Here is a 23885-nt window from a genome sequence, read left to right as displayed (position 1 = left end):
GGCTGACAGGAAATGTGCATCTGGAACCTGCTCTTATATATAATCAAATCAGATAACAGTGATGAAAACTCAAAATGGCACTCAACAAACTACTAGACATCTAGCCGTTTTGCAGGTTGCCTAATGACGTTTCACACGTGACCCAGCTTGTGCAGAAGAAGTATCAATGCAGGGTACAAAAGTGTCTCAAGAGTGTCTTCTCCCAAGATGGAGGCAGAGTGGATGAATTAACATGGAAACATGGTAGTCGTGCAGTGAATTGTAGTCATGCAGGGGATGTGGACATGTAGTGAATTGTACAAACTTCATGTACCCACAAACACAAAATTTGCAGTATTTCAACTGTGTAGTCAGAAAAATAATTGACAGGTTGTGCTTTGTAGCACTTGGTGGTCATCAACAAGACAATAACATGCTGGTCAGGAGGTCATCTTAGTTTAAGAAGGAACTATTTCAGTGTATTGTTGTTAGCATGATAGTTGCTGATTTTTTACTTTAATGTCCAAACACTTCTGGAAGAGCTGATGTTTTGCCACGCACCTTATGACCCGTTGAGGGTGTAAAAGTTATTATGGCAAGCTGGCTTGTGCAAGGCCCTTTTGGGAACAGTCCCACATAGTGGCCAAACCATGTGACCTGTCAGGCCTGCGACGTTTCATGAGCTTTTTCCAACAGTTTTGTCAGACAGGCAATTTATAGACTGTTGGAACAGTTGGCATAATTATAACAATCTGAGCAGCAACAATGCCCTTTGATCATTTAGGCATTAATTAGCATGAAATTGCAAGTCTGCAGGGTGTTATTGTGATATTATACCTCTGATTATGTGATAGGCGATTTTGAATGACTTATTTTAGATGACAAATATGTCAAATAACTGGATGGCGGAAGAAAAGAGGGGTTTTGATCTTGAAGGCAGTGGTGATTGCAGGTCGTTTGCTCTTGCTTGGGCTTTACAGAAATTAAAGTGAAAGAAAAATAAGCTGGAAAGTTGCATTTGAAAATAATAAGAGATTGTTTCATTTTTATCTGCCTTGCTCATTTAATTTGTATGCTGTAACCTGTCATTATCCACGCTCTCCCAGGTAATTTTCAGTGTGGTTTTCGTGGAAAGGAGCGGTATTTGCCCTCCGAGTCCTCCATGGAAGCCCGTTATTTACAGACCGCCTGCCCACATAGAGCCTCGTGGAGGGCTGTTAGCGCTGGCTGTTGAGAACGTGGTTTCCTAACGAACCCTGTCTTGCCTTCCTCAGGATCTGACCTTGGAATTTATGGACCAAAACAAAGTTAAATATAGTTCCTCCCAGTCTATTTTGAGACATCCTTCTGATGTCAGGGAATGCCAGCTGAAGAAAAGCTGAAGAGGCTTGTTAGGGTGAGGGCAGACCCCTGTCTTGACTACACGAACTTCAGGGATTTTAAGAACTTGTGAGGCATAACCGTGGGTATTGGCATAGCAAGATCTTTTTATCCAGTTCAATGAAATGATTGACATTTTTTTTTAATTAGACATTATTTCTGGTTTTAGAAGATAAACGTAGTGGTACATCTTAGGATTGTCTGCCAGGACATGTCTTCTTTTAATTTTACTATTATGTGGTTTTCATTTTGTACCTTTTACATTTTAAATCAATAAAAGGATGTCGCCTCTGCTCCTGTGATGTAATTGTGTAATGTTCCTGACACATCTGGAAACTGCTGGGACATATAGCCATGATTCCTTGTGGAAAGAAACCACTGCTTATTTTCAGCCCAAATACATTCCCACTGGTTGTGCCCTTAGGTTCAATTTCATACAGTAATTTAGTCATTGACTTGACATCTCCTAAGCTTTTCAGGAACTGGAATCTTGCCCGTCATAACCACCTCTGTTCAGGACTAAAGAGATTCAGTTCCTGCAGCGTGCATGTGAGTTAGACCCTTTTAGACCAGGAACAGCTCAGGAATTCTTCCCAGAGCAGCAATAAACTTTTTGTCATATGCTGAACCACATGCAATTTCTTACAGTATTATAAAAAATAGTTGTAGAAATCACAATTTGTAATCATATCATGATTTCATATAGCTATATCCTATATCTGAGGTACCAGCTGAGTTAGACTGTTAGTTAGTCTGGACGGTTGTGTCTGTAAAAAACTTTGTGTTTTTATGTTTACGTATAACCTATGTTTTGCTTTAAGTAATTGAGCTATGGTGACAGAACGTTAAGGTGAGGTTGCAACAACAACTGAGGGAAAAAAAGTCCAATCTAATAATAGCTTTCCAACAACTTGAAGGTTGCTAACTCAGCTAATGACTGCTTGATCTGTAATAACAGCATTAGCTTCATCATCATCATCTCCTGCATGTTCTTTTGAGGATGTTATGACTCAGTAGGGGATTGCTAAAAATCAGATTCTGTGGAAAGGTTTACTATAGTATAATTTAATCTACAACGATTAGATTGAATGTAGGAGAGGGTAGTAAAATCATGGCAAAGACATGGAAATGGGAATGGAAATTGTAGCTGGATTCCAGTGGGTTGGGCACGTGTGGTGGTTTAGGCTGTTCATCAGTTAACTGATATACCCTAATGATCGAGACAGGGTAGAAGGTAAACTCTTTGAAAGTGATGCCTATAATAAACTTGACTCCACTGGGAGAGGAGAGCTGGAAGATATGGATCTTGCCTATTCTATTAATTGGGACACTAGTAGATCTCCGTGTTGACCCGTTGAACGCTTTCTGCTGGAGCCTACAATAAGGAGAGCTTGAAAATGACCATAAATGCCAATGAAGCAAGAGAGATGCACGAGGTAAGAAGAAAACCAAAACCATTGGATGGCCACAATAGTGGTAAACTGCCCTAACCCTACAGCAGTGCAGTGTTATGTTTGACAGTGCCGTTTCAAACTCTCAAGTACCGCTCAGCTCAACCCGTCAAGACGTGGCTGCCTTCGTGGTAATGTTTAATTCATGTTTCCACATCAGGCTATGTCAAACGGTATTAGATCTGAGTTTTTATCAGACCGAGACGTTTCTTAAGCACACAGCTAGCCAAACTGGAGAGTGCGATGAGTTGAACAGACGAGATATCAGTCAAAGGGGCAACATCTGACGAGAGACCAGCCCCTTAAAGACACAGCACCCCATTCGAGCTGGAGGAGTTCACGCTTGGGCTAATGATTAATGTTCAAGGCACGGTTGCCCCGGTTTGATTTAGATATGACACGGGAGCAAACAAAGTAAGATGTACTCATCCCTCCCCGAATAATATGTGGATCACCTATGCATCTGCGGTGATAAGGCACTTTTTAGTGTAAGCCGTAGTGACCACACACACACACACGCACGCGCGCTGCAGCGTGTTTTTTTTTTTTACTTTGCCGTCAGTCACCGTGACGTTTTACCAACCAAAACCTTTCAAACTGTTAAGTCCCTCCATCACATTTTCGGTCACATCAATCGGATCACCCTTCACTCCGCCCGCCCTTCATTGTCAATCTCTTCGAGCCGCTTCTCGTTCACGTCGATCATTCCACGACTGACCAATAGGAACGCTCTGTGGGGGGGGGGGGCACTTGTCCCGCCCCTCCGGGCGGGCCTATCCCCCGTTGCCGTTACGCACGGGAGGCCCGTCTGCGTCTCGTGCGTCAGGTCTCAATCCGAGTCGATTTTTTTTAAAGCTTTCCGTGTGTGTTTGTGTACTTTTGTGTGTTTTTAATACTTCTTGTTCGTGGTGAATTTGTTTTTTAATATTTATTTTTAATATATGTATATACATATTCCGGAGAATATTATCTCACGGTAATAATTATATTAAAAAGAAACGAGGGAGGCTGACCTCTGGTGTGACAAAAAAAAAAACGTACGTTTGCTAAAGGAAGCGATATAAAATATAAACAAATCACCCGGAGAGAGAGGTGCTGGAGTGTGCGTGTGTGTAAGAGGCGGGTGAAATAGAAGGACATTCACACACACAGAGGGAGAGACACGGCCACGGAAAATACGGGCCAAAGCGGAGAAAAACCGCCGGAGGAACTTTGAACCGTGGAGAAGCCTTGGAGAATCAACACTACTGTGAGAAAAGAGGATACCCCGCCAACGGCACGGAGGGGAAAGGGGGGGGTGGGTGAAAGTATCCCGAGTCCTAACTCAATCCCTCCCATCAAGCACGGAGGAGACTCACGAACCTCCAAGAGGGCCTGGAAGAGCGAGAGACCCCCCCCTCCCCTCGACAGCCAGCCGTTTGCGGAGCCCCAGTCCGGCGCTGCCCGAGCCGCGACGCCGCGCCACGCCACGCCGAGGTCGGTGCCCTCTTTTCCGTCTCCCGTCTCCTGCCTCCTGCCTCGGCGTGCGGAGCCGCCGCCGCCGGGTTTCCACGTTTTTACACCAGACCCGTCTGTCCAGTCGGAAACGTTTTATTACTGTTTTTCTTGTGTGTGTGTGTGGTGGTGGGGGGTGTTGTTTTGGTTGTAAAATGTGTTCTTTATTGGAGATATGCAGACGTAGCTAGCCGAAGAAAGCCCCTGGAGCGGCGTGGAGTCGATAATGTATTAGAAATGTATGTATTTTTTTTTTTTACACTTGCATTTTCTGCGGAGGGCGGCTTTCTCATGATAAGTATCTGGCGCCCCCAGCTCCCCCCCGCCTTCCTCCTCCTCCTCCTCCTCCTTCCCTCCCCCTCAAAAAAAAAATCAAAATGGTTCTTATTAAACAGAGATGAGGGGTATCGATGAGGGCTTGGACTTGGGTTGGATGTGCCAGGAAGAGAGAGGGAAGGAGGATGGAGCAGGGGGGTTCTCTTTTAGGAAGCCACTTTGGGGTTGAGAAGAGGATAGAAAGATGAATAAGTGGAAACAATGCATGGGGATCCTTTCCCAGCGTAACTATCAGTGATAAGAGAAACCCTGACACTGACCAGGGGACATGCAGATTCTAGACACTCAGCCAGTTAGGGGGAAAGGTAGCTGACTAAGACATTAGCCCGTTGTGCTACACTGCATGTTTATAAAAAAGGGAGGGGTGCCTAGACAGTTCACACCGCGATCTTGCAACAGGACAAGAATGCACAGTATCCTTTCCCTTCGCCCTGCGTGAGGATGGGCTCTCAAGACCCATTTATGTCAGCGGCGAAGTTAAAGTAAGACTAGCTTTTTTTGTGTGTGTGTGTGCAAACGCGAAGTCTTGATCGCGCTACTGTATGCAGCCCTCGGCGCCTGTGAAATAACCACGCTTGATCAATCAGATTGTGGATTGCGGTATGGGACGGCGATCTTTTTAAATAACTGCATTAGGAAGCGTACCGGTGTTTCGCTCACTACTAGTGGGTTACTAATAAGAGTTTTTTTTAACAGTTCTACTGAACATTTGCTTGATTTTCGCCTGCGGTAGAGCAGATAATGTGAGATGGATTATCTTTTCCGAAGGGCCTCGAATGGGAGTGGAAGGCGGCACTGCATACCGTGGTTGTACAGTTAATGTATGTGCCCAACTGATGCTGATAACTATAGTATTAATCCTCAAGGAACTTGTAGTTTAATTTTGGCTGTTTCATCGGTGAGCATTTCTATATTACTGTATAGTATTAGTTATTTGCTTTGTCTTCTTAGTTACTTTGATTTTAAGTGTTGGGTGTCCTTTAAAAATCTCAGCAGTCCGTTTGTGATCAACACCAGGCACATTTCATCAGATCAGGTTTAACCCAGTCAAATCATGATTCCTCAAAAGGGCAGAATAGGGTTTTCCTGGCATGCACTTGCAGGTGCTTTAATCTCAATTTGATAAACAGGGTGCACTGTGCACAGTTAGGTTTTCCACCTAACCCAGTGAAGCTGCTGTGTCTGCATAATCCACTTGTGCATTGTTTGTTGGATTATCATGAAGTGTATACAAAAAAGTCTTATTCCTGATGTTTGAAATCACTTGAGGCAGTATCAAGCTTTTGTACATTTATCCCAAGCATTATTGATTATTCAGTTTGGTGGTTAGAATGCTCTGAATAACAGTATACTTTGCGTAATCATTTTAAAAGTAAATCCACCATTTCTTACAATTTTTTAAAATCAATTTTAAACTTATATGGCAAACACATCTGCCCTTAACAGTATGTTAAAAAAATGTTTTTTTTGTTGTTCTAGGCAACCAATTAGAGTGGGAGGTTTTGCTCAACATTTATGAAATAAATAAAAAAAGGTTTTGTACTTGAACAAAAAGCTTTTAAAACCACCTTGTTAATGGGTCATTGCAACTTTCTGCTTTGTGAGCTGAAAAAACAACTACAGAACAAGTAATAAAACCAGAAAATCTCATTACTTGTGCTTTTGTACAGATTGATGCTGATTTCAAAATGCTAAATTGGCAGCCTCTTGCTTACAATTTGCGTAACGGCACTGCTGATACTGGGGGACACACAGCAGGCCTGCCACTTGACTTTGGGTTGGTATGTTTGCAGCGGTCGGTGGTGAATTTTTAAAGTCATTTAATATTTTTGTAGAGTTCACTATTCTTGCCAATAGGAAAGTCAGTGGAGCATCTTCAAACTTGGAAAAGATCTTTTCAACAGTTGGTGAGTCAAAGGATCCAGGATTTGCCCTCTTTTACATTATGCCACCATTGGTCCAAACTAATGAATGAGGAGTATTTTTCATGGTTTGTCCAGAGTGTCATAAAGACACAGAGGTTGTGACAATGAGTGACAGTCTGCATATTCCAGGAAGTGGTCATGGGAACCCTCAATTTGCTTTTGTGTTGTGCATTTGGAAAGGCATAGCTCCTTCTGCCTCAGAAGCACAAATTGCTGTAAATTTAAGGAATGATGGGGTAGTTGACATTCGTAGAGAATAAAACAACTACACCTCTGTGGTTTTAAGCATTTGTGCTGGTTTGTTTCACACAGTAAGGAATATAGAAATCATATCAGCTTGGTGGCTTTGAAGTTATTTCTTAAAGTTTCTGCAGATTATGTATGAAAGTGTTTTTAAATTTAAAGGCGTTTTCAGCTGTCCATACTGGACATGCTAAATTGGGAATTTATTTGTAAAGCAGTTCTTATTAATTGCCATTCTAAGGCATGCTCATGTTGTCAGCATATTTATCTGGAGTTATTTTTTTCTTTCAGTAGCCTGGCTTTACTTCTTTCAGGACCCGTCTCCAATAGAATGATTGCAACTATTGTTACACTCATTCCTGCAAAGACAGATTTCAAGGGCCCTAAGTTTAGACATTCATGCATTCATTTTTAATGTTACCCTGTTTTTGTGCACAACTAAGGTGAAGTTTATTTATCAAAGATAAACATCACACTTACACTTTATATTTGTTTATATTAGATAAAAATGCTTTGCACTGTCATGTCTTGTAGAACTTTGAGCAAAAGAGTGGAATTAATTTTTAATTTTGGATGTTATACCTGTGCTTTTAAATAAAAAAAAATGAAGCAAAGAGAAAATTAATTTAATCTAATTTGCACTGTTTGAATTGCTCTTTTACAGTGCTTTCATGTTCATACTGTATTAATGTCAAGTCAACAGGTGTGTGAAGTTAAGTCTTCCTCTGGGATGATAATGATTTAATTGTCAAAATGCTGGTGTTGGCAGTCAGGTGTTCCAGTTGCTTAGCATTACGGATGGAGTTAATCTTGGATCATAATAAGATAAGCTGCCCTGAATAAAGGAGATGCATTTACCACACACTTAATATAGGGTCACCCCTTAATGGAGAGAATCAGCCAGTCAGAAAAGTTTTAGAGTTGTTTTATTTTGTGCCAGTCTGAGTTTCTGAAGTCATGTTTTTATTGGTTATACTGAATATGGTCTCCTCAGATTAGTGTTTATACCCAGATAGGAGATGTTCATTAAAGGATAGAAGACTTCTGTGCATCTGTGTTCACGAAAATAAATTTCCTTTTTCCAATTTGCTGACCATTCATCCAGTGGGATAATGTTCTAGACATCAAGGACTGTAAACCAGAGTGCTTCAGGTCCATGGTTACATGAAGGTAATTTCCGTATTATGGTGGATAAAAACCTGAAGCTGAATGAAATCAGATGTACACGTTTGGATTCTTATGAGCAGTTTGCTGCAAGTAGAGAAGAATCTTTGATGCCTGTTAAATTGTAATTTTAAATAAATCTGTTAAATAAAGTAGTAAGTTTACACTTCCTAGTTAAATTAAGTTAGTCTTTCTTCTGAATAAGATAATTTAGGTGCATTTTTAAAACGTTAACTCCTGTGATTTCTTTGTTTTCCACTGGAATGATCTCGCCATCAGCTGGACAGTCCTGAGCAAGGGCATGGAGGGCTATGGCAGTGGTGAGACAGCATACTTAATAAACGGGTTGGAATGAGTCAGACTCATGTCTCATGTAATGTGCATTAGACACAAGCCTGAACATTTCTAGGTTTCAGTGCAGATGTGCACAATGAAATACTGAAAAGACCCCACATGTTGTTAGCAGATGTCTTCGAAGAAGCTTCGTTTCAGCATCCTGTTGTGAATTTCCAGGCCTATGTATTCTGTGATTGATGAATACAGAAGTTGCTCTTAAAGTATGCTTGGGTTTGCCTCAGTGGTGGTGCAGTGCAGATGGGATGGGTGTCTTCTTGTAATTCATTTGTTTCAGTGTTTTAGCAAGCAAATCCAACATCATGAATTCCATCCCTTTTTTAGTTAGTTGATCTGCAGTCAGAGAGCATTTTAGTAGATGATTAGACAGTGATGTTTTTAACTATCCTTAGCTTTAATCTGTTGTTATTAGGGGGCAGTTTAATAAAAAAAAATAACCTGACAAAACAAGTTTGGTAAAATGTTTTATTTGAAGGTGTTCTTTAAAAGATGTGATCCAGGCTTGTGTCCCAAAATTTTGAGATGCAAACACTTTGCAGAGAATTTTGTGATTTTAGTTTCCATGTCCCTCTCACTGCACTGTTACATCTCCAAGACTGTGTGGTGGCTGAGAGCACATTGGGGAAATTACTAATACCTGGTTCCACGTCTGGGGTAGTCCCAATAGAGTGCATATAAACCTGGTCTTTCTTTGGCCTCCAGGGGAGTAAGCCACTTCAATCATTGATTAGACTTCAAATGTTTGTTACCTGTTGCTTTTATCTTTGTAGTGAATTGCTCTATATAACTTGTGTATGTATTTAATTTTTTTTCTGAATATTCTTGTATTCTGTGACAACATGAGATTGGTCAGGTATGCAGCAGTTGAATTCAAATTTGCCCAGACATGTTAATTTTGATGGCCAAGTTCCAGACTTGAGCGTCCCTGACCCAGCTCAGCAATCTTCTCTGAACAGCTGGCATGCTCTACAGCTTCAGGGAGCCACACCTGTGTGTCAGTGCAGCATCACAGGCAATCATATGGCTGTGCAGGAGGCTGCAAGTTAATGGACCCACATGGGACTGTTTTGTTTTGAACCTGGCTTATGATGAGTCCATGATTTCTCTCCAGGTCTTCTTGTGGGTGGTCCTGTCCCCCGAGCAGTTTGGGATTGGCATTCCACAGATAATCAGGGTAGCAACTTTTCAGGGAGTTTAGGAGTGGGGAGAATGGAGTGCGGAGGATGGAGCTGAGTTTCTTGTCTGTAGTTTGGCTCTGATTATTGATCGCTAATTTTTTTATTTATTTGGTGATGTTATACAAATTGTTGGCAATTGGCACCCCCTTTATAGATGGAATCCCACCTTTGTCAAATTGGAGGAGAAAAACACTTCTGTTTTAAAGCACCAAATGTAAATTGCAAAGACCCGCAAAACATAGATCTGTACAGGAAGATTGTTCAAAAAATCCTTCAGGATTAAGTTATTTGGTCTGCGCTCAGGTGTGTAATGAATAATGTCCTCTGAATCCCAGTGTTAAGTATTACCGCAGTGCATCACAACCTCGTGGCGTGATTTAATCAGACGTCTGTGCTAAGCAACTCTTTCAATTGGATTGTTTTTCTGAAATAGTACGTAGTCTGAATGGCTGTTTTTCTTTGTCAGATTTGGTTGACTTTTCCCTTTCTGTTCTCATTTGTTGTTTGCTTTTTTACTTATTTCATCTGGGGCTCTCCCTGTAGTTTCATTTTGTGTTATAATAGAACCAAGGCTACTTAAGATGAGATGGATCATCACTGTCACAGGCTGATGGGGCATCCTTACAGGACCAAGAGGAAGTACTTAGTCGTAGAGCTTTACATTGCAAATCAGAAAGTAAGAGGAAAGTACATAATGTTAATCATCACACCAGAGACAGTATTTTCTTCCAGAACTGCGGAAATGCCTGCAGACTCTTTTGTAATCACTGACCTGAAGCATTAGCTGGCCCTTTCAGTGAATGCCCTGCTGAAGTAACATTTTCTTAGTACATTGAAGCCAATACACTTGTTAAAGGAGAAGGTTTTCTTCATTGTTGTGTTTCATTCTTTAGATACTTGATAGTTAAGGCAGCCTGTCTTTGATCTTATTTGTTGCATCAGACTAAATTATTTCTGACATTTTATCAGCATTTCTCACATTCATGTGAACTGCTGGCTAATGTAATTGAGTTTCATTTTGAGACTAAGAAAGACCCAAATGAATCACACATAATTTAATAGATTATATCAAAGCCAGCTCAGAGCACCAGGAAACGATGGTTAAGAGAGTATATTTGTTAAACAGAAATGAATGTTGTTACTATATAACTTTCTCTTTAATGAATTGTCTAATTTAAAAAAGTTATTTTAGTGTTTTTATTAATCAGCAGTTAAAATAATTGCCTCTTTCATGATTCAAATCAAGTCTTATCACTAATGGATTTTTGCCGCTTTACAATGATCTTACATAGTGACATAATATAATAATTTCACTCTTGTGTGTGCTAAGAACGTTTCAGTAGCTGAGAGGCAGTCTTCCTCCCGTTCTTCTTACTCAATACCTGGGACCAGTTCTGCATTTGGCCCCACCCCACTGATGACTGCGGTGTTCCTTTGCTGGTGTAGACCCGTCAGTATTGATAAGGATTAGGAGAGGAAGTTAACTGTTGTGTTAGAATGCTTAGCTTCATCTAGAAGAGTCCTGCATTTGTGCTGTGTCAGGGGCTGGTCAAGGTCTCTCTGTCACCACTTGTCCCTCTCTGCCTCCTATCCTAAAGATTCTTTCAGTTGTGTGTGGGACCAGCTGACCACATCTTTTTCAAGGCTCTCTTGCCTTTTTTCTCTGTTTGGCAGCAGTTTTTCTTTGTAAGAGTTCAGTTCAGTGCATCAGTAGTCTCACTCTCTATTGCTGAAGTTGAACCCTGTGAACTCTGTGACGTTTTTTTTTATTTTGTAGTCAAAATGATCAGAAATTTCACCCATAATCCATTTGCAACAAAACCAAATTCACAAAATTAACTAAATCTTTCTTATGAATATGGCATGAACTTAGTGTACAAAGGGCAGTTTTCATTAAGCTTTTCAGATCACGGTGCAGTTTATGAATAGATGTGACGTCAGTCAATTATTTGTGCATATAAGTTATACTCCTCTTCCTTTGGAGAAAATGTGTCCCCAGCAGTGGTTAGTACTGCCTGGCTCTGTTCAATATTTACAGCAGTCCGATGGCCCGTGACTTTCTCCATCATTCAGTCCTTCCTCTTCATTAGTGACGTACCCTGCAGTACTGGCCTGGTATTGGATTCCTCTTCAATTATTGCAGTGCCCTGTGGCTGCATGTCATGAGGCACAGACAGCCCTTGTGACTGTTCTCTCAACTACTGAATGCATCAGTGTGATGCAATTGTTGAATTCCTTTAGCCTGTCTGCACAGCACATGGCATCCATGAGGCAATGGTATTGAAACCTGATGCAAAAGGAAAAAACTCTTGGGAGCCAACAGTCTGAAAAGTGTAGCAATCTTCAACTATCCCTTGCTGCTTTTATTCACTAATTTCCACAAAGTCTGTTTTATTTACCTGTTTACCACGTGTACTGATGTACAGTAGAAATAATCCCTACTCACTTGGTTGCCTTTGCTGGCAAGGTGCAAATTATCTGAAATAAGACAAATAATTGTCTTAGCCTCAAGGAACTGACTGTGCTGTTTGTGGATTTTATAAAATGCCCCATCTGATGATGATATTGCACAGACTGCAGAATTGCCAGATCAGTCCTTCTCCTGATGATGTTTGTGATAGTGAAAAATAAAGACACACAAGGCCGGTAAAAGCCTGAGCTCACGTTCTCTGTGATTGTGGGTTCAAGCCTGGGTCATGTCACTAACCTGCTGTGACCAGGATTCCCCAAGCTGAGCCCCTCCAAGGGTAGGGTTGGATTGGTCGGCCAGAGTTCTCAGCTATACTCGGCAACCTTCATAGCCTACCATATCCTTGCATGCATGCAAGGGACGCCATATGCCACTGAACTCCTTGATTGAGGGGCTGTTGCCTGCAACATGTTAGATGAATGGCTTGAAGGTGGGTTAGTTGAGGGAGTCTTCATGCACTCTTTCTTGAAGACTCCTTCAACTAACTCATTCTTCATTCTTCCCTGTGTGTGGCTGCAGGGTTTGTAGCTGCTAAGAGAGACATGAAAGAAACATGATTAGTTCTTGCAAATCTCTGGTCTTTGGGATAAGTCATCTGTTTTATGGTGGAGGAAAGACAAAGCAAGGCCAGTTTATAAAGAGGTTTAGAAAATGAAAGGTTCTAGAGTGACTGAAGTCCATTGGGAGGCCCTTAAAAAGAGAGTCTGTCCTCTGTGCTCTGATCAAAGTAGGGCAGTCTGCAGGTTACCAAATAGCTGAGCTTTGTCAGTTTGCGGAAGTGGAAGTCTTTTCTTTTTGAGGACATCCTCAGTTGAGTTTGTCTTTCTGTTAATGGGGGCTGGGGTGGGGGATATCCTGGTTTTCCTAACACAGCACTTTAAACACCAATGCCTCTTCTTCTGGGATGGGATCACTGGATTCTGAAAAACCTAGAGGACAGTCATGGCAGGCAGCTACAACATTCGGTTCTGAAAGAGTCCCTAAATGTAAAGTGTTTGGTCGGTTTAGTTGAAGCATTATTGAAAATCGCCAATTTAAATCTGCAGTTTATCTGCACTGATTATTTTTTCGAAAATTGGTTAATCTTTACATCCATGGTCTGATCATTGCTTATGAAAATGGCATGCCTCATACCACCTGTTAAAAAATATCCTGAAAAGAAACATTAGTGTGGCTCTTCCCTCCTGTCTTTTAGCAGGTTGTGCCCAGTCTTACTCACTGTTGGTTTAAAAAGAAACGCAGCTCCGTGTCTAGCTACTCTCTGTTGTTTGATACAACAGTCTGCCTATCACCACAACAGATTTTATTTTCTGATGAGCACCAGCTGGATGCTGGAAGCCTGCATTAGTGTCAGTTTTTCCTGATTTTATGAAATTTGCACCAGAATAATGTGCAATATACTAGCGTTTAACTTGCTGAACTTCATTTGTGCCACTGATACCTGGCTCTTTTCTGTTGTTGACTGCTGCTGAGTGTCTGTTGGTTTGAATTCAGCAAGAAGTCACATGCATTGAACAAATACAGACTGGCAGTCTTTCATCTAATTTGTCTGCCACACAGGAAGGCTTTCATCACATAATGTGTGCCAGGATCCTTATTTTTTATTTTTTTAAAACTGTGCTAAAGCCTTTTGTACTGGGCCTGTATCACATGGATGTATGTACTGTAGGCAACTTGTTTCAAATGGGATGACTTTTTTTTTCCCCTTTGAGGATTTCAGGACCCTGCCTCCACATTTTCAGTTTTTCACTTTAAAGAATCTGCTTTAAATAGTTGTTCCCCTGATGCACAGATAACTTACTGGAGCCCCATTTTCATGACAAAATGAAGAGGTGCAGCATGTCATCAGTCAGGGCTCAGCCAGCTCCTTTGTTCTGCAGGACTGTGCTGTAAGAATGGGAGGTGGGGCCCTGTGTCTGAGGCTCCAGAGGCCTGTTCTTCTACAGCAGACTGCCTCGTTCCAGCTGTTCCCACAGGGCAGCACTTGTTGCTATGGCAGCACAATGCAGTAGCCAGCGCCCAGGACAGAGGGAGAGAAAGGAGCCTCTACATTGTTTTCCAAAACTAAAACTGTGTGCTGTGGCTTACTTTCTCAAACATAAAATGTGCATTCCTCACTCATGAGTATCGCAGACTGTTGCAGTGGTAGCTAAATATTGTGCAGCAATGAATACACTGCACACTGTGCATAGCTACAGGGCTGTCACAGTACCTAGGAAAGTGCAAAACCAAGCAAAATGTACTGCTGCGCATTTGTGTAGGCTTTTTTGTTAGAGATTCACAATCTAAGCTGCTGTTGTCTTCAAGCTGATTGTGTGTGGGAATCTTTTTAAATAAGCTCTCTGGTTACTTGTGTATCACCCACTGACATTTTCTTTGGCTTGTACTAAGATACAGACCCTCAGTTAATGATCTTGAATGGAATAAATGCAGCATGTTCACTGCATGTCTTTCTTTTACTTTGTCTATATTTTGTGTTAAATTAGATTTTTTCAGATTGAGGTGCATATACTTCTATATGCCTTTTTCAGTGCAATGTGGGTTTTTCCCTGCCTTTTTGCCTTTGAATTCTCATTTGGTGTAGAATAAAGGTGGATAGCTATATTTTACTTTTTAGGTTCAACGCGTTGTTTGGTATGGTATATCGTGTAAATTCATTCTCATTTTAGACCTACTGAGTATTTTATTTGTGTTATGGTAGTGATTATTCTTTAGATGTATGTCATACAAAAATCTGTGAGCCTTAATTATATGAGTAGCTGCCCAATGTGAGAAAATCTATTGTATCTGACATAGTATATATATCTTTCAATATAAAGTGTTAGGCACATGTGATGGAATGAATAGATTCTTCCTATGGATCACTCTTCAGCTTCTGAATTCAAAACTGTGCTTTGTCTATGTGATTTAATTTACAAATACTGTGTCTTAAAGCAGACTCCTGGAATGCGAGGAACACTAATAGTTTCAACAGTTGCAGTGACTGTGTGCAGATATCAGCATCATACAGTATGAACTCCTGGATCCTTTAAAATTGTGAATGTAAAAAATTAATTGTGTTGTTCTGTGAATCAAAAACGTAATTGAAAGATCTCAAATCAAAAAGGCAGTTGCCTCCCTCCTCAGCACACAACTCCCAATATATACATGTTCTTTCTCCTTTCACTTGTCACCAGTGTTGTGACAGACATTGTCACCTGTGCTCTGCAGAAGTGTCCTTAAAAACAAGGCGACTATGTATATGTTTTGTGCCTATGTGTACATTTTGCCATATGACCCTGGACAGTGTTTACTAGGTTCTGATCTTTGTGCCTTTTTTATTTTAACAGGAAGCAACATCATATCTTACACTGAGGAGAGGAAACGCTGACTGGGAGCACAAACCTTGGAGAAGTGGCTGACAGACAGAAGCACCAGAGGAGTGGCACTTCACTGGGATGTTCTAGAGACGGGTTGCTTCCTGTAACAAGATTCACAGGCTGGAATAACAGGCAGTTGCCCACCCAACCCCTCCCCACACTCCCACACACCCCTCCAAAAACATGTGAGGGCCTCCTGGCTAAAGCGGGGAACTGAGAGTTGTTACAGAGTTGGGAAAGGCTGCCGGTGCTGCCGCTGGCGAGAGCGCGGGCGCGTGTCGAGTGTGAGAGCGCGTGCCGGCGTGGGGACACCATGATGTTCCGAGACCAGGTGGGCATCCTGACGGACTGGTTCAGGGGCTGGAATGAGTGTGAGCAGACGGTGGCGCTCCTTTCACTGCTCAAGAGAGTGACCCGCACCCAGGCCCGATTCCTGCAGATCTGCCTGGAGCACTCGCTGGCCGACTGCACGGAGATCCACATCCTGGAGGCCGAGGCCAACAACCCCGGTGAGTCTGTGCCCTCTCCTCTTGGTGTCCTTGACATCTTCTCCCTTGTGGAGTATAGCACCTTTGTAAAGGCATTTGTGTAGCATCATTTTTGCAGTTTTCATACGTTTATTTCACAAGTTCCCTATGACTTTGTTTCCCACATTTGTTGTCATGATTCTCAGTGGGTTTTTAGTGTTCTTAGTCTTCTTTCATCATTGTGGGCCACAGTCATCTTTTATAGATGTATAACTTTTACATTGTCCAGTGTGATGTAAAAACTCATGGGAAGCATCCTGACATTGTAATTTTGCTGAATTGTTTTATACTGTGTTTGACGCTTGGAAGTCACCAGTCAGCAGTGTACTTCTGGACCAATCTGAATTATAACATGCACAGTCTCCGACGTAATGGTATGTTGTTCAGGACATGGTTGTCTCTAAGGAACTTCAATAAGGAACTTACTCGCACTGAGCCAGGATATTTCGACTCCGGTTTAAGTATGTCACAGTTTCCGATTCCCTGCATTTTGTCCTTCATTTTCCAATGGCAGGAAACTGAAATGCTGTGTTTTGAAAGATTTAAAGTTGAGAAGCGTCAAGACAGGTATCAGGTTTTTGGGCGAGGATGGTATCTGTCCCCTGCAAGGTCTTGTGAGGTCACAATAACCTGCTGTGCAGGAACAATTTCAGGATTTTGCTCTATTAAAAGTCAGTTCTAAAGTACAAACAAATAATTGAGTGATAAGGAAATGCACAAATATCTCCACAAATTAACAGTTCATGAGAACTTGAAATGCTAACTATTCTTGTTTTTAGATGAAAAATGGGACCTAGTTTAACTGGCTATTGATTGGTACTGCAAGTTCACCTTTACCCCGTCATTGGATTTGCTCTTAAAGATCAGGGGCAAAAACTTGATTTTGTCATTTGAAGATGTGTCTCTGGTTTTATAAAGACAAGAAAGGGATGTATTCAGAGGAATTTAATTCACCTGTTCATTGTTTCAATACTATCTTGGGATACTGATACAATGCTTATCCTATGACAACAAGAGCCAAACAAGAAACTGTGTTCCAGAAAAACTTTCACCAAGACTACTTCTTAAACCAACTGTGAGTTTTTCTGTCTTTGTCAGGGTGTCACAGAATTTTCTTTGTGACCATTGAAGGACTTTTTTTCTTAAATGTCTTCACATTGCACTGAGTAGAGTGTTAAGGAGATTCATGGCTGATGTGTGAATGGGGAAGCCATCCACCATTACTGTGAAGCTCTTCAGCGTTTCCAGCTGATATTTGCTGCCCATCAGGAAAATTAGTTTTGTCACAATTTAACTTCATGGAATTGGATGTCAACCAGAATTTGATGTCATGCAGAAAAGAGATAAGTGAAGGAGGTGGGAGATCAGAGAGGGGAGAGGATTAAACATAAATCTGAGTCTGTATAACGATGAAACTAAAGACTGTGTATAACCTGAGAGGAAGCATATAAATTATAAAAAGCAATGGGCCCCAAGACTGAACCCTGTGGTACACTATGATTGACTGGAGCCATGGGGAATGTATGAATACCAAGGGAAACAAAATGCCTGCCAGTCAGATATAAGTGGAACCAGTTAAAAACAGTACCATTGATCGACAATGATTCTGACGTATTTGAGCAATGCTGAATCATTTACTTTATCAAAAGCCACACTGTCCATGATGTGTTTATATCACTCTTTTGGATTAAATGACTGAGGAATAAAAGAAAGATGGGTAAAATGGTATATTATTTAAAATGGTTTTCATGTTCTAAAGATTTCTCATAAAAAACCCAATGTCATCGATGTACTAACACCTTGCCTTCACCAGCATAACACATCTGTTTGGGCACAAAACTGCTGTGCTCACAGGAATTATCATGTATCACTCTTTATGTAACAAATCTAAAAGCAATATCTCTGGTATGTCTCATACAATCTACTGTAGTACAGCAGAAAGGGGTCCTGTTATCTTGTCATTTAATTTATGTAAGTCAGGATTTGAAGGCTGTGCACAAATCCACTTTGGCTGGGCAAAACTGTATTCGAGAGGAAGCAGGTTGGGGTTTGTCATTGGAAAGTGTCTGTGCTGCTTTTTTGCTGCGTAGGAAGTCGGACCCCAGCAGGATGGCGCAGCCAGGAGTAAAATGTGTTCTCTGTGAAGGCTGTAGAGCAGAAATCTGTCGCATACCAAGCCAGTGAGCTAGAGTGAGGGCCCCAGGCACACTTCCAAGAGCTGGAATTCAAGAATGCTGTCTTAAATAACAAGTGGAACTGGACCTCCCAACAAAGCAATTTGGCATGTACAACACAGTCTAGGATTGAGGCGTTTTCTTTTTTGCAACTCTTTTTATAACCAGAATAAAAGGCTTTGATAATAAAATGAAAACATTTACATTGGAAGTGTAAAAGCTGAGGGGTGGTCTTGTCACGGTTTCTTGAAATTTTTAATATAAAAAAAATCAAAGAAGCTGAAAGAAATTGAAAAGAGAATATAGAGAAGCCCTTAGATCCACATTCTTTTTCTGGATATTTGTGTTTTGAATAAGATTGCTTTAAATTTCATAGAAACATTGCTTAATATTAAAGATATGTACATTTGGATGTACACATTACTAGTGCTGTCTGTTGTTGGTATTAATTTATCTGTGGAAATCAGTTGCTTTAATATTCTGCACTAATTAAAACTGGTTCCTGAGTTATTTTCACCCAATCGAATTGGGTCTGAAATGCTGTCCTGTAATTTGACAAGAAGTGAGTATCTTATGAAAATGACAAAGAAAACAAGTTATCGGGCCTATTGCTTATCATTTGCATGTTTGGTTTATTTTATCGGAGCTCAAGGAAGAGGAAAAAGAAAAAAGGGGAGATAATTGAATGAGGTCATTGCTTGAGAACGGAAACTCTGGCTTTGTCTGATATTAGATGTTACAGTGGATTTGGGCATCTTGCTCAGAGACATCCCAGGTCTCAAGGTTCATGTCCCATCCACCACAATGGCGCTCTGAACAATGGCTTCTCAATGCCTGGACCCTGCCAGCTGGTCTCACACACGTCCGCACAAATCCTGAGTCATCGAATCGAAGGCTTCTCCTGCAGGAACGGTTTGTGTGGGCAGTGGAATGTGGGGATGCGGCCCTGCCTGCCGTTCAGGAATTCAGACTGCACCGAGCAAATAGGAAACGGAGAGTCTGAGAACAGGCCATGCCTGGGAAGGCCCTGGGGCCTTCCTGCTTTCACTATAGCACATACCAAGGGAGAGGAGGGGGGGGGACAGCGAGAACGAAGGTTATGGTGGGGGCAGAGTAGTATATTCACAGCTCCCAGTGTTACTGCAGCAGTGTACTCTAGCGTGAGCAGTTTTTTTAAAGTGCTTATCTTTGTCTTCTTATTTTTTAGTGGAGGCTCAATTTTGGTGTTTGGTATTTTATAGCAGCTGGATTCTGCTCAAGAAGGAATTATGAAGAATAATTATGAAAGATTCCCTCTAATGTAGGAACCTCACCCAGTCTTCTATCCAGTTTCAGATCTGTGGTGTGCCCCCCTCTGTCTGTTTCTCACTGTCAGGGCCAGCTCTTCCTCTGTGTTCGCTCTAACTATCCACCCCTATTCACTGTCAAGAACTAGTACATCAGGCAACAGTATACAGCTCCCACCCAAAGTGCCACTAAAAAGATGGTGTTATTGTCACATTTGTACACTTATTAAAAAGGGTAAAACATTTCTATCCTATATACTACTGTATTACACATGGGTGAAAATAGCAATTTTTACCTAACTGCCAAGCAACCATGTAATGCAGTACGTTTGATTTAGCCGATTAAGCTACAGTATATTCGCATCAGTCTTCCCTAAGGGGCCATCATTGCTTATTAATATCATTGCATTCATAACGTTAATTGCTTATAAATCTCAGCTTTTAAAATCAATTATATCATCAGAACCAGATAGAGCTCTACATCTCAGATGACAAGTTGTCTGTGCTATAAAACACAAGATAGAAAAGCTAAACTGAATTTATCAGTGTTTATGGGACAGGCCATTGAATGTTGTTGTTTAAGTCACTATGATTTAAAACTCAGTAGACGTAAAGCAGCAAATCTATTTTGTATTGTGGCATTTTCAAGTCAACTAATAACATTGCCTCCCGATACAGTCTAACCAACTATGTGTGTTGCATATTGAGGTATGTGTGTGGGAGATTGCTGGTTAAATTTTTAAATGCAGTTTATAAAACCAGTTAGGTTTCACACTGTTTTATTTGTAATACCTAGAAGATAGAGGTCTTTGCTCTTTTGGGAGCAACCGGATCATTACTTTTGGGGGATTTTTCATTTATTACAGTAAAGGGATTAAGTTGAACCAAATGCTGATCCACTGAACATGAGGTGGAATTCTGCCACTGGCATTCCAGCATACGTTTCCAATGGGGAAGTGAGTTAGTTGTAACAATGATATCATCCCTCTGGTGTTTCCTGGCCGGCTCCATATTCAGGCTGCCCTGTAACCTGCCTCTCACTCAGCAACAGGGGCTCTAGGCTCTGCTCATCCCATATAACCAACTCCTGTGAGCTACGTCTGCAGACCTCTGTCTTCATTATCAGCATGTCTAACATTGACGCGAATGGAAAGGGGGGCAGGAGGAAATAAGCAAAAACTCAAGGAACAAGAGATCCTTCCATATCTGAGATCTGTTTCCAGTGCAGTCATCTCCTTGTACCTTTGAGTTTTCGGAAAGTATCTTACCCATTTAAAATTAAACCAGACCGCCCTAAAATAGCTGACGGCTGAATGATACCATTGATTTTCTTAACTAGAGTAATGGCACATGAATGCGGCATCACTCTTTTGCCTTGTGGTCTTTGCACCTTAAATGCAAATATGATTTCATTTAATATGATCAGAGCACATGAATAAAAATGATCGATTTTTTAATCTTTTGTAAAAGGCTGTGCCACATGCTGATGCATAATCTCATTCCACAGACTGTTGTAGTGTTGAGTGGTAACCACGGGATTCTCAGTGGCATCCTGATCTAAAGCCTGCAGTAGTGTCTTGACTACCCACTCCCCCTTCCACCTCACTGTGTGAAATCCGATAACCAAGCTTTCCCGCTTATTTAGTGGTACTAACTGGAGGCATTCTGTAGGCAAAGGCCTCTCTCTGGAGCTGGGAATCTTTTGTTACTTAGCATTCCAAGCACATGTTGCTACACTCTACAGCATTGCTTGCTCTCCCTCTCTTGCATTCCACTGCCTGCTTCAGGAATCATAGAGTATACACCAGATTGGTTTCTACTCTTCACTATCTCTCTGTTTAAGAGCTGAACCCAGCTCCCTTCCAAAACTGCCACAGCATGCTCTCGCTCTGCCTGCTCTTCGGTTCAGGGTTTCCCTAGTCCAATTATGTTTTATAGATCATACTAAATCCCTGATTTCTAAAAATTGGGAACATCGATATATCTATATATTAATTTTTTTATTCAACAAATTTCCTCCTTCACAGTACTCCAAATCTTTAACACCTGCTAAAACCCCTATTTTGTGCTCTTAATTTTTTGGGGGGAAAAACGGATAGTATGTTATATTTTATGAAGTTCGAGGGGGAAGCTGCATCGACATGAGCTGCAGTGGAACAAGTAAAGGTTAATTCCAGGATGAAAAGTAAAAAAACATTTTGGTTGTGTTTTATTAATATTTTATGGTATCAGTCATGTAAAGTTATGAAATGTAATGCCTGGTTTTAGCTCTAATGTAGTCGCTATAGATAACTTCAAGCTGAACAGTTTGATCACATAAGGCTAACTTAATGTCGTTATTTGGATCTATCATTATTTTAATACTAATTATTTTAGTTGCATTTTTGGCAATCAATTTAATACATTTAGTAACCACTGTGGTATAGTAAAGTAAACTTTACACGATGTAAAAAAATCACTAAGCAAAGATATATACTCATCTTGTTTATTAAACTAATTCAGAATATTACAACAAGAAGAGAGCCTTATTAAAAAAGTATTGATATTGAAAATGTCTTCCCGGCGTTTATATGAATATTTAAGTGCATATCTGTTTTACCTAAAAGCCTCTTATGAATCGCCTCATATGCATCCCGCCTATGTTTCCAACTGTAAGCAAAGTAAGGGAAACATCTCTAGAGTGCTCCTCCTATATTCTTAGTTTTTGTTTCCCCATGACTGCTGTAAATGAGTATTTTACACAGTTGGTCTAGTTTGTTGTGAGTTCAGGCTCACACAAGGTGGCCAAAGCTCTTCTTCAGGTAATGGGTTAATTACAGTTACTTTTAGCCCGTGACAGAGGGATCTCTGTCACCGTCCGCCGACAGTACAGTACACCACACACGTTATCCCATTTAAATGACACGCGTTCATACCTTTTCCTGTCAGCTAGCTAGCTCGCGAGGGTGCAGGCTTGGGGCTTGGCTAGCAGTCTCTCATTCCATACACGCAAGAACATAACCACATTTTACTTCGAAATCCGTTCCTGTTATTTGTAGAAAATCAGACGCAGACACTCACAGTTAACGTTACGTTTTCTGTTTATTTGTACTTAACTGTTACGCTCTGTACGCTCTGTCTGTCTGTTTGGCTGTCTTCTTTTTTTCCCATGTTGTGGTCACTGTGCGTCCCGGGCAGCCTGACTTCCGGGTGGCCCCAGGGGTCCAAACTCGAATCCTGTTCTCAGCTTGGCTTTGTGGTGTCACCCTGATTGGTGCATGTGCACATATTCCGGTATAGGATGTACCATTTTTACAGAAAGTTAAAATAATAATTAATTGCTTACACTTATATAGCGCTTTTCTGGACACTCCATTCAAAGCACTTTACAGGTAATGGGGATCCCCTCCACCACCACCAGTGTGCAGCCCCACCTGGATGATGCGACGGCAGCCATAGTGCGCCAGAACGCTCACCACACACCAGCTCTCAGTGGGGAGGAGAGCAGTGTAATGAAGCCAATTCATAGAGGGGGATTATTAGGAGGCCATGATTGGTAAGGGCCAATAGGAAATTTGGCCAGGATGCCGGGGTAACACCCTTTCTGTTATCGAGAAACGCCCTGGGATTTTTAATGACCACAGAGAGTCAGGACTTCGGTTGTACGTCTCATCCAAAGGATGGCGGCTGTTTACAGTCTAGTGTCCCCATCACTATACTGGGGCATTAGGACCCACATGGACCGCATGGTGAGCGCCCCCTGCTGGCCCCACTAACACCTCTTCCAGCAGCAACCTTTTTCCCAGGAGGTCTCACATCCAGCTACTGACCAGGCTCACACCTGCTTAGCTTCAGTGGGTTGTGAGTTGCAGAGTAATATGGCTGCTGGCCTTTTAAAAGGAGTAAAATGTTTTGTTCATGTTTCTGTGTTTTTTCTTTGGTACATTCTGTATATTTTGTTGTCAAAATATTATGAATGGATTGTTAGGTGGGGGAAATGATAAGTTTATTGTGAGGTATGCAGCTCAATAATTCTAATTAGTGCAAAGGTGATTTTATAATTTTCAACTTATCAAGTTATAGTAGTGACATTAGTCCACTTTGAAAGCTGATTCATCCTGTGCTGCACAAACCCAGACACACCTGTGACCAAAGCGTATTGTCTGATTGAGCTCAGGTGTGACTAATGTCTTATCATGCCGAAAGCCCTGGAAACCATTCAGGCTGTAGCTAAGTGGCAGGCTGACTTCGGCTTCTACTGCTGCAGCCACCCGAAAGCACAGCTTTCATTGATCTGTGTCTAGTTTATAGGCCACAGATTTGTAATCGGTGGTGGTAAAATTAAGCTATGGTGGTTAAAAATGTTAACCGTGCTAAGAGGGCTTTTGTGAGTTATTTGTGTCAGGCATACTTCATAAATATTTCAATGACTTGAATGAAGCTCATTGAAAGTTTGGAGAGTGGTTTTATCCTGAAAATAGTGATATGCTGCATTATGCTTCTTAAAGATTGTGCAATTGATTTTGTCTCTCTTGGTTTATCTTGCTTCTTGTGTGTGATTCTGTGATGTGTAAATTGATAATATA

At 41.2% G+C, this 23885-nt stretch overlaps 1 protein-coding gene across 4 annotated transcripts in view; it reads left to right on the top strand.

The window, feature by feature from the left end:
• Nucleotides 1-3587: 3587 nt before the first annotated feature.
• The window catches only part of samd4b (sterile alpha motif domain containing 4B), a 46557-nt gene continuing 26259 nt past the window's right edge, over nt 3588-23885 (top strand). The window contains exons 1-2 of one of the 4 annotated variants that reach the window (XM_088627608.1): nt 3588-4286; nt 15304-15842. In XM_088627608.1, the coding sequence (XP_088483734.1) occupies nt 15647-15842 (196 nt within the window). In that variant the 5' untranslated portion in view covers nt 3588-4286; nt 15304-15646. Of the gene's footprint in view, nt 4287-4693; nt 5123-5220; nt 5241-15303; nt 15843-23885 lie in introns of those variants that run through there. The other 3 variants (XM_088627611.1, XM_088627609.1, XM_088627610.1) reach the window with 3 other exon arrangements.

The sequence above is a fragment of the Lepisosteus platostomus genome, chromosome 4 (genome assembly GCF_059453375.1).
Source record: "Lepisosteus platostomus isolate fLepPlt1 chromosome 4, fLepPlt1.hap1, whole genome shotgun sequence".
In the NCBI taxonomy this organism is placed as follows: domain Eukaryota; kingdom Metazoa; phylum Chordata; class Actinopteri; order Semionotiformes; family Lepisosteidae; genus Lepisosteus; species Lepisosteus platostomus.
The sequence above is the reverse complement of the archived record's forward strand: the minus strand, read 5'-3'. Positions and strand labels throughout refer to the sequence as shown.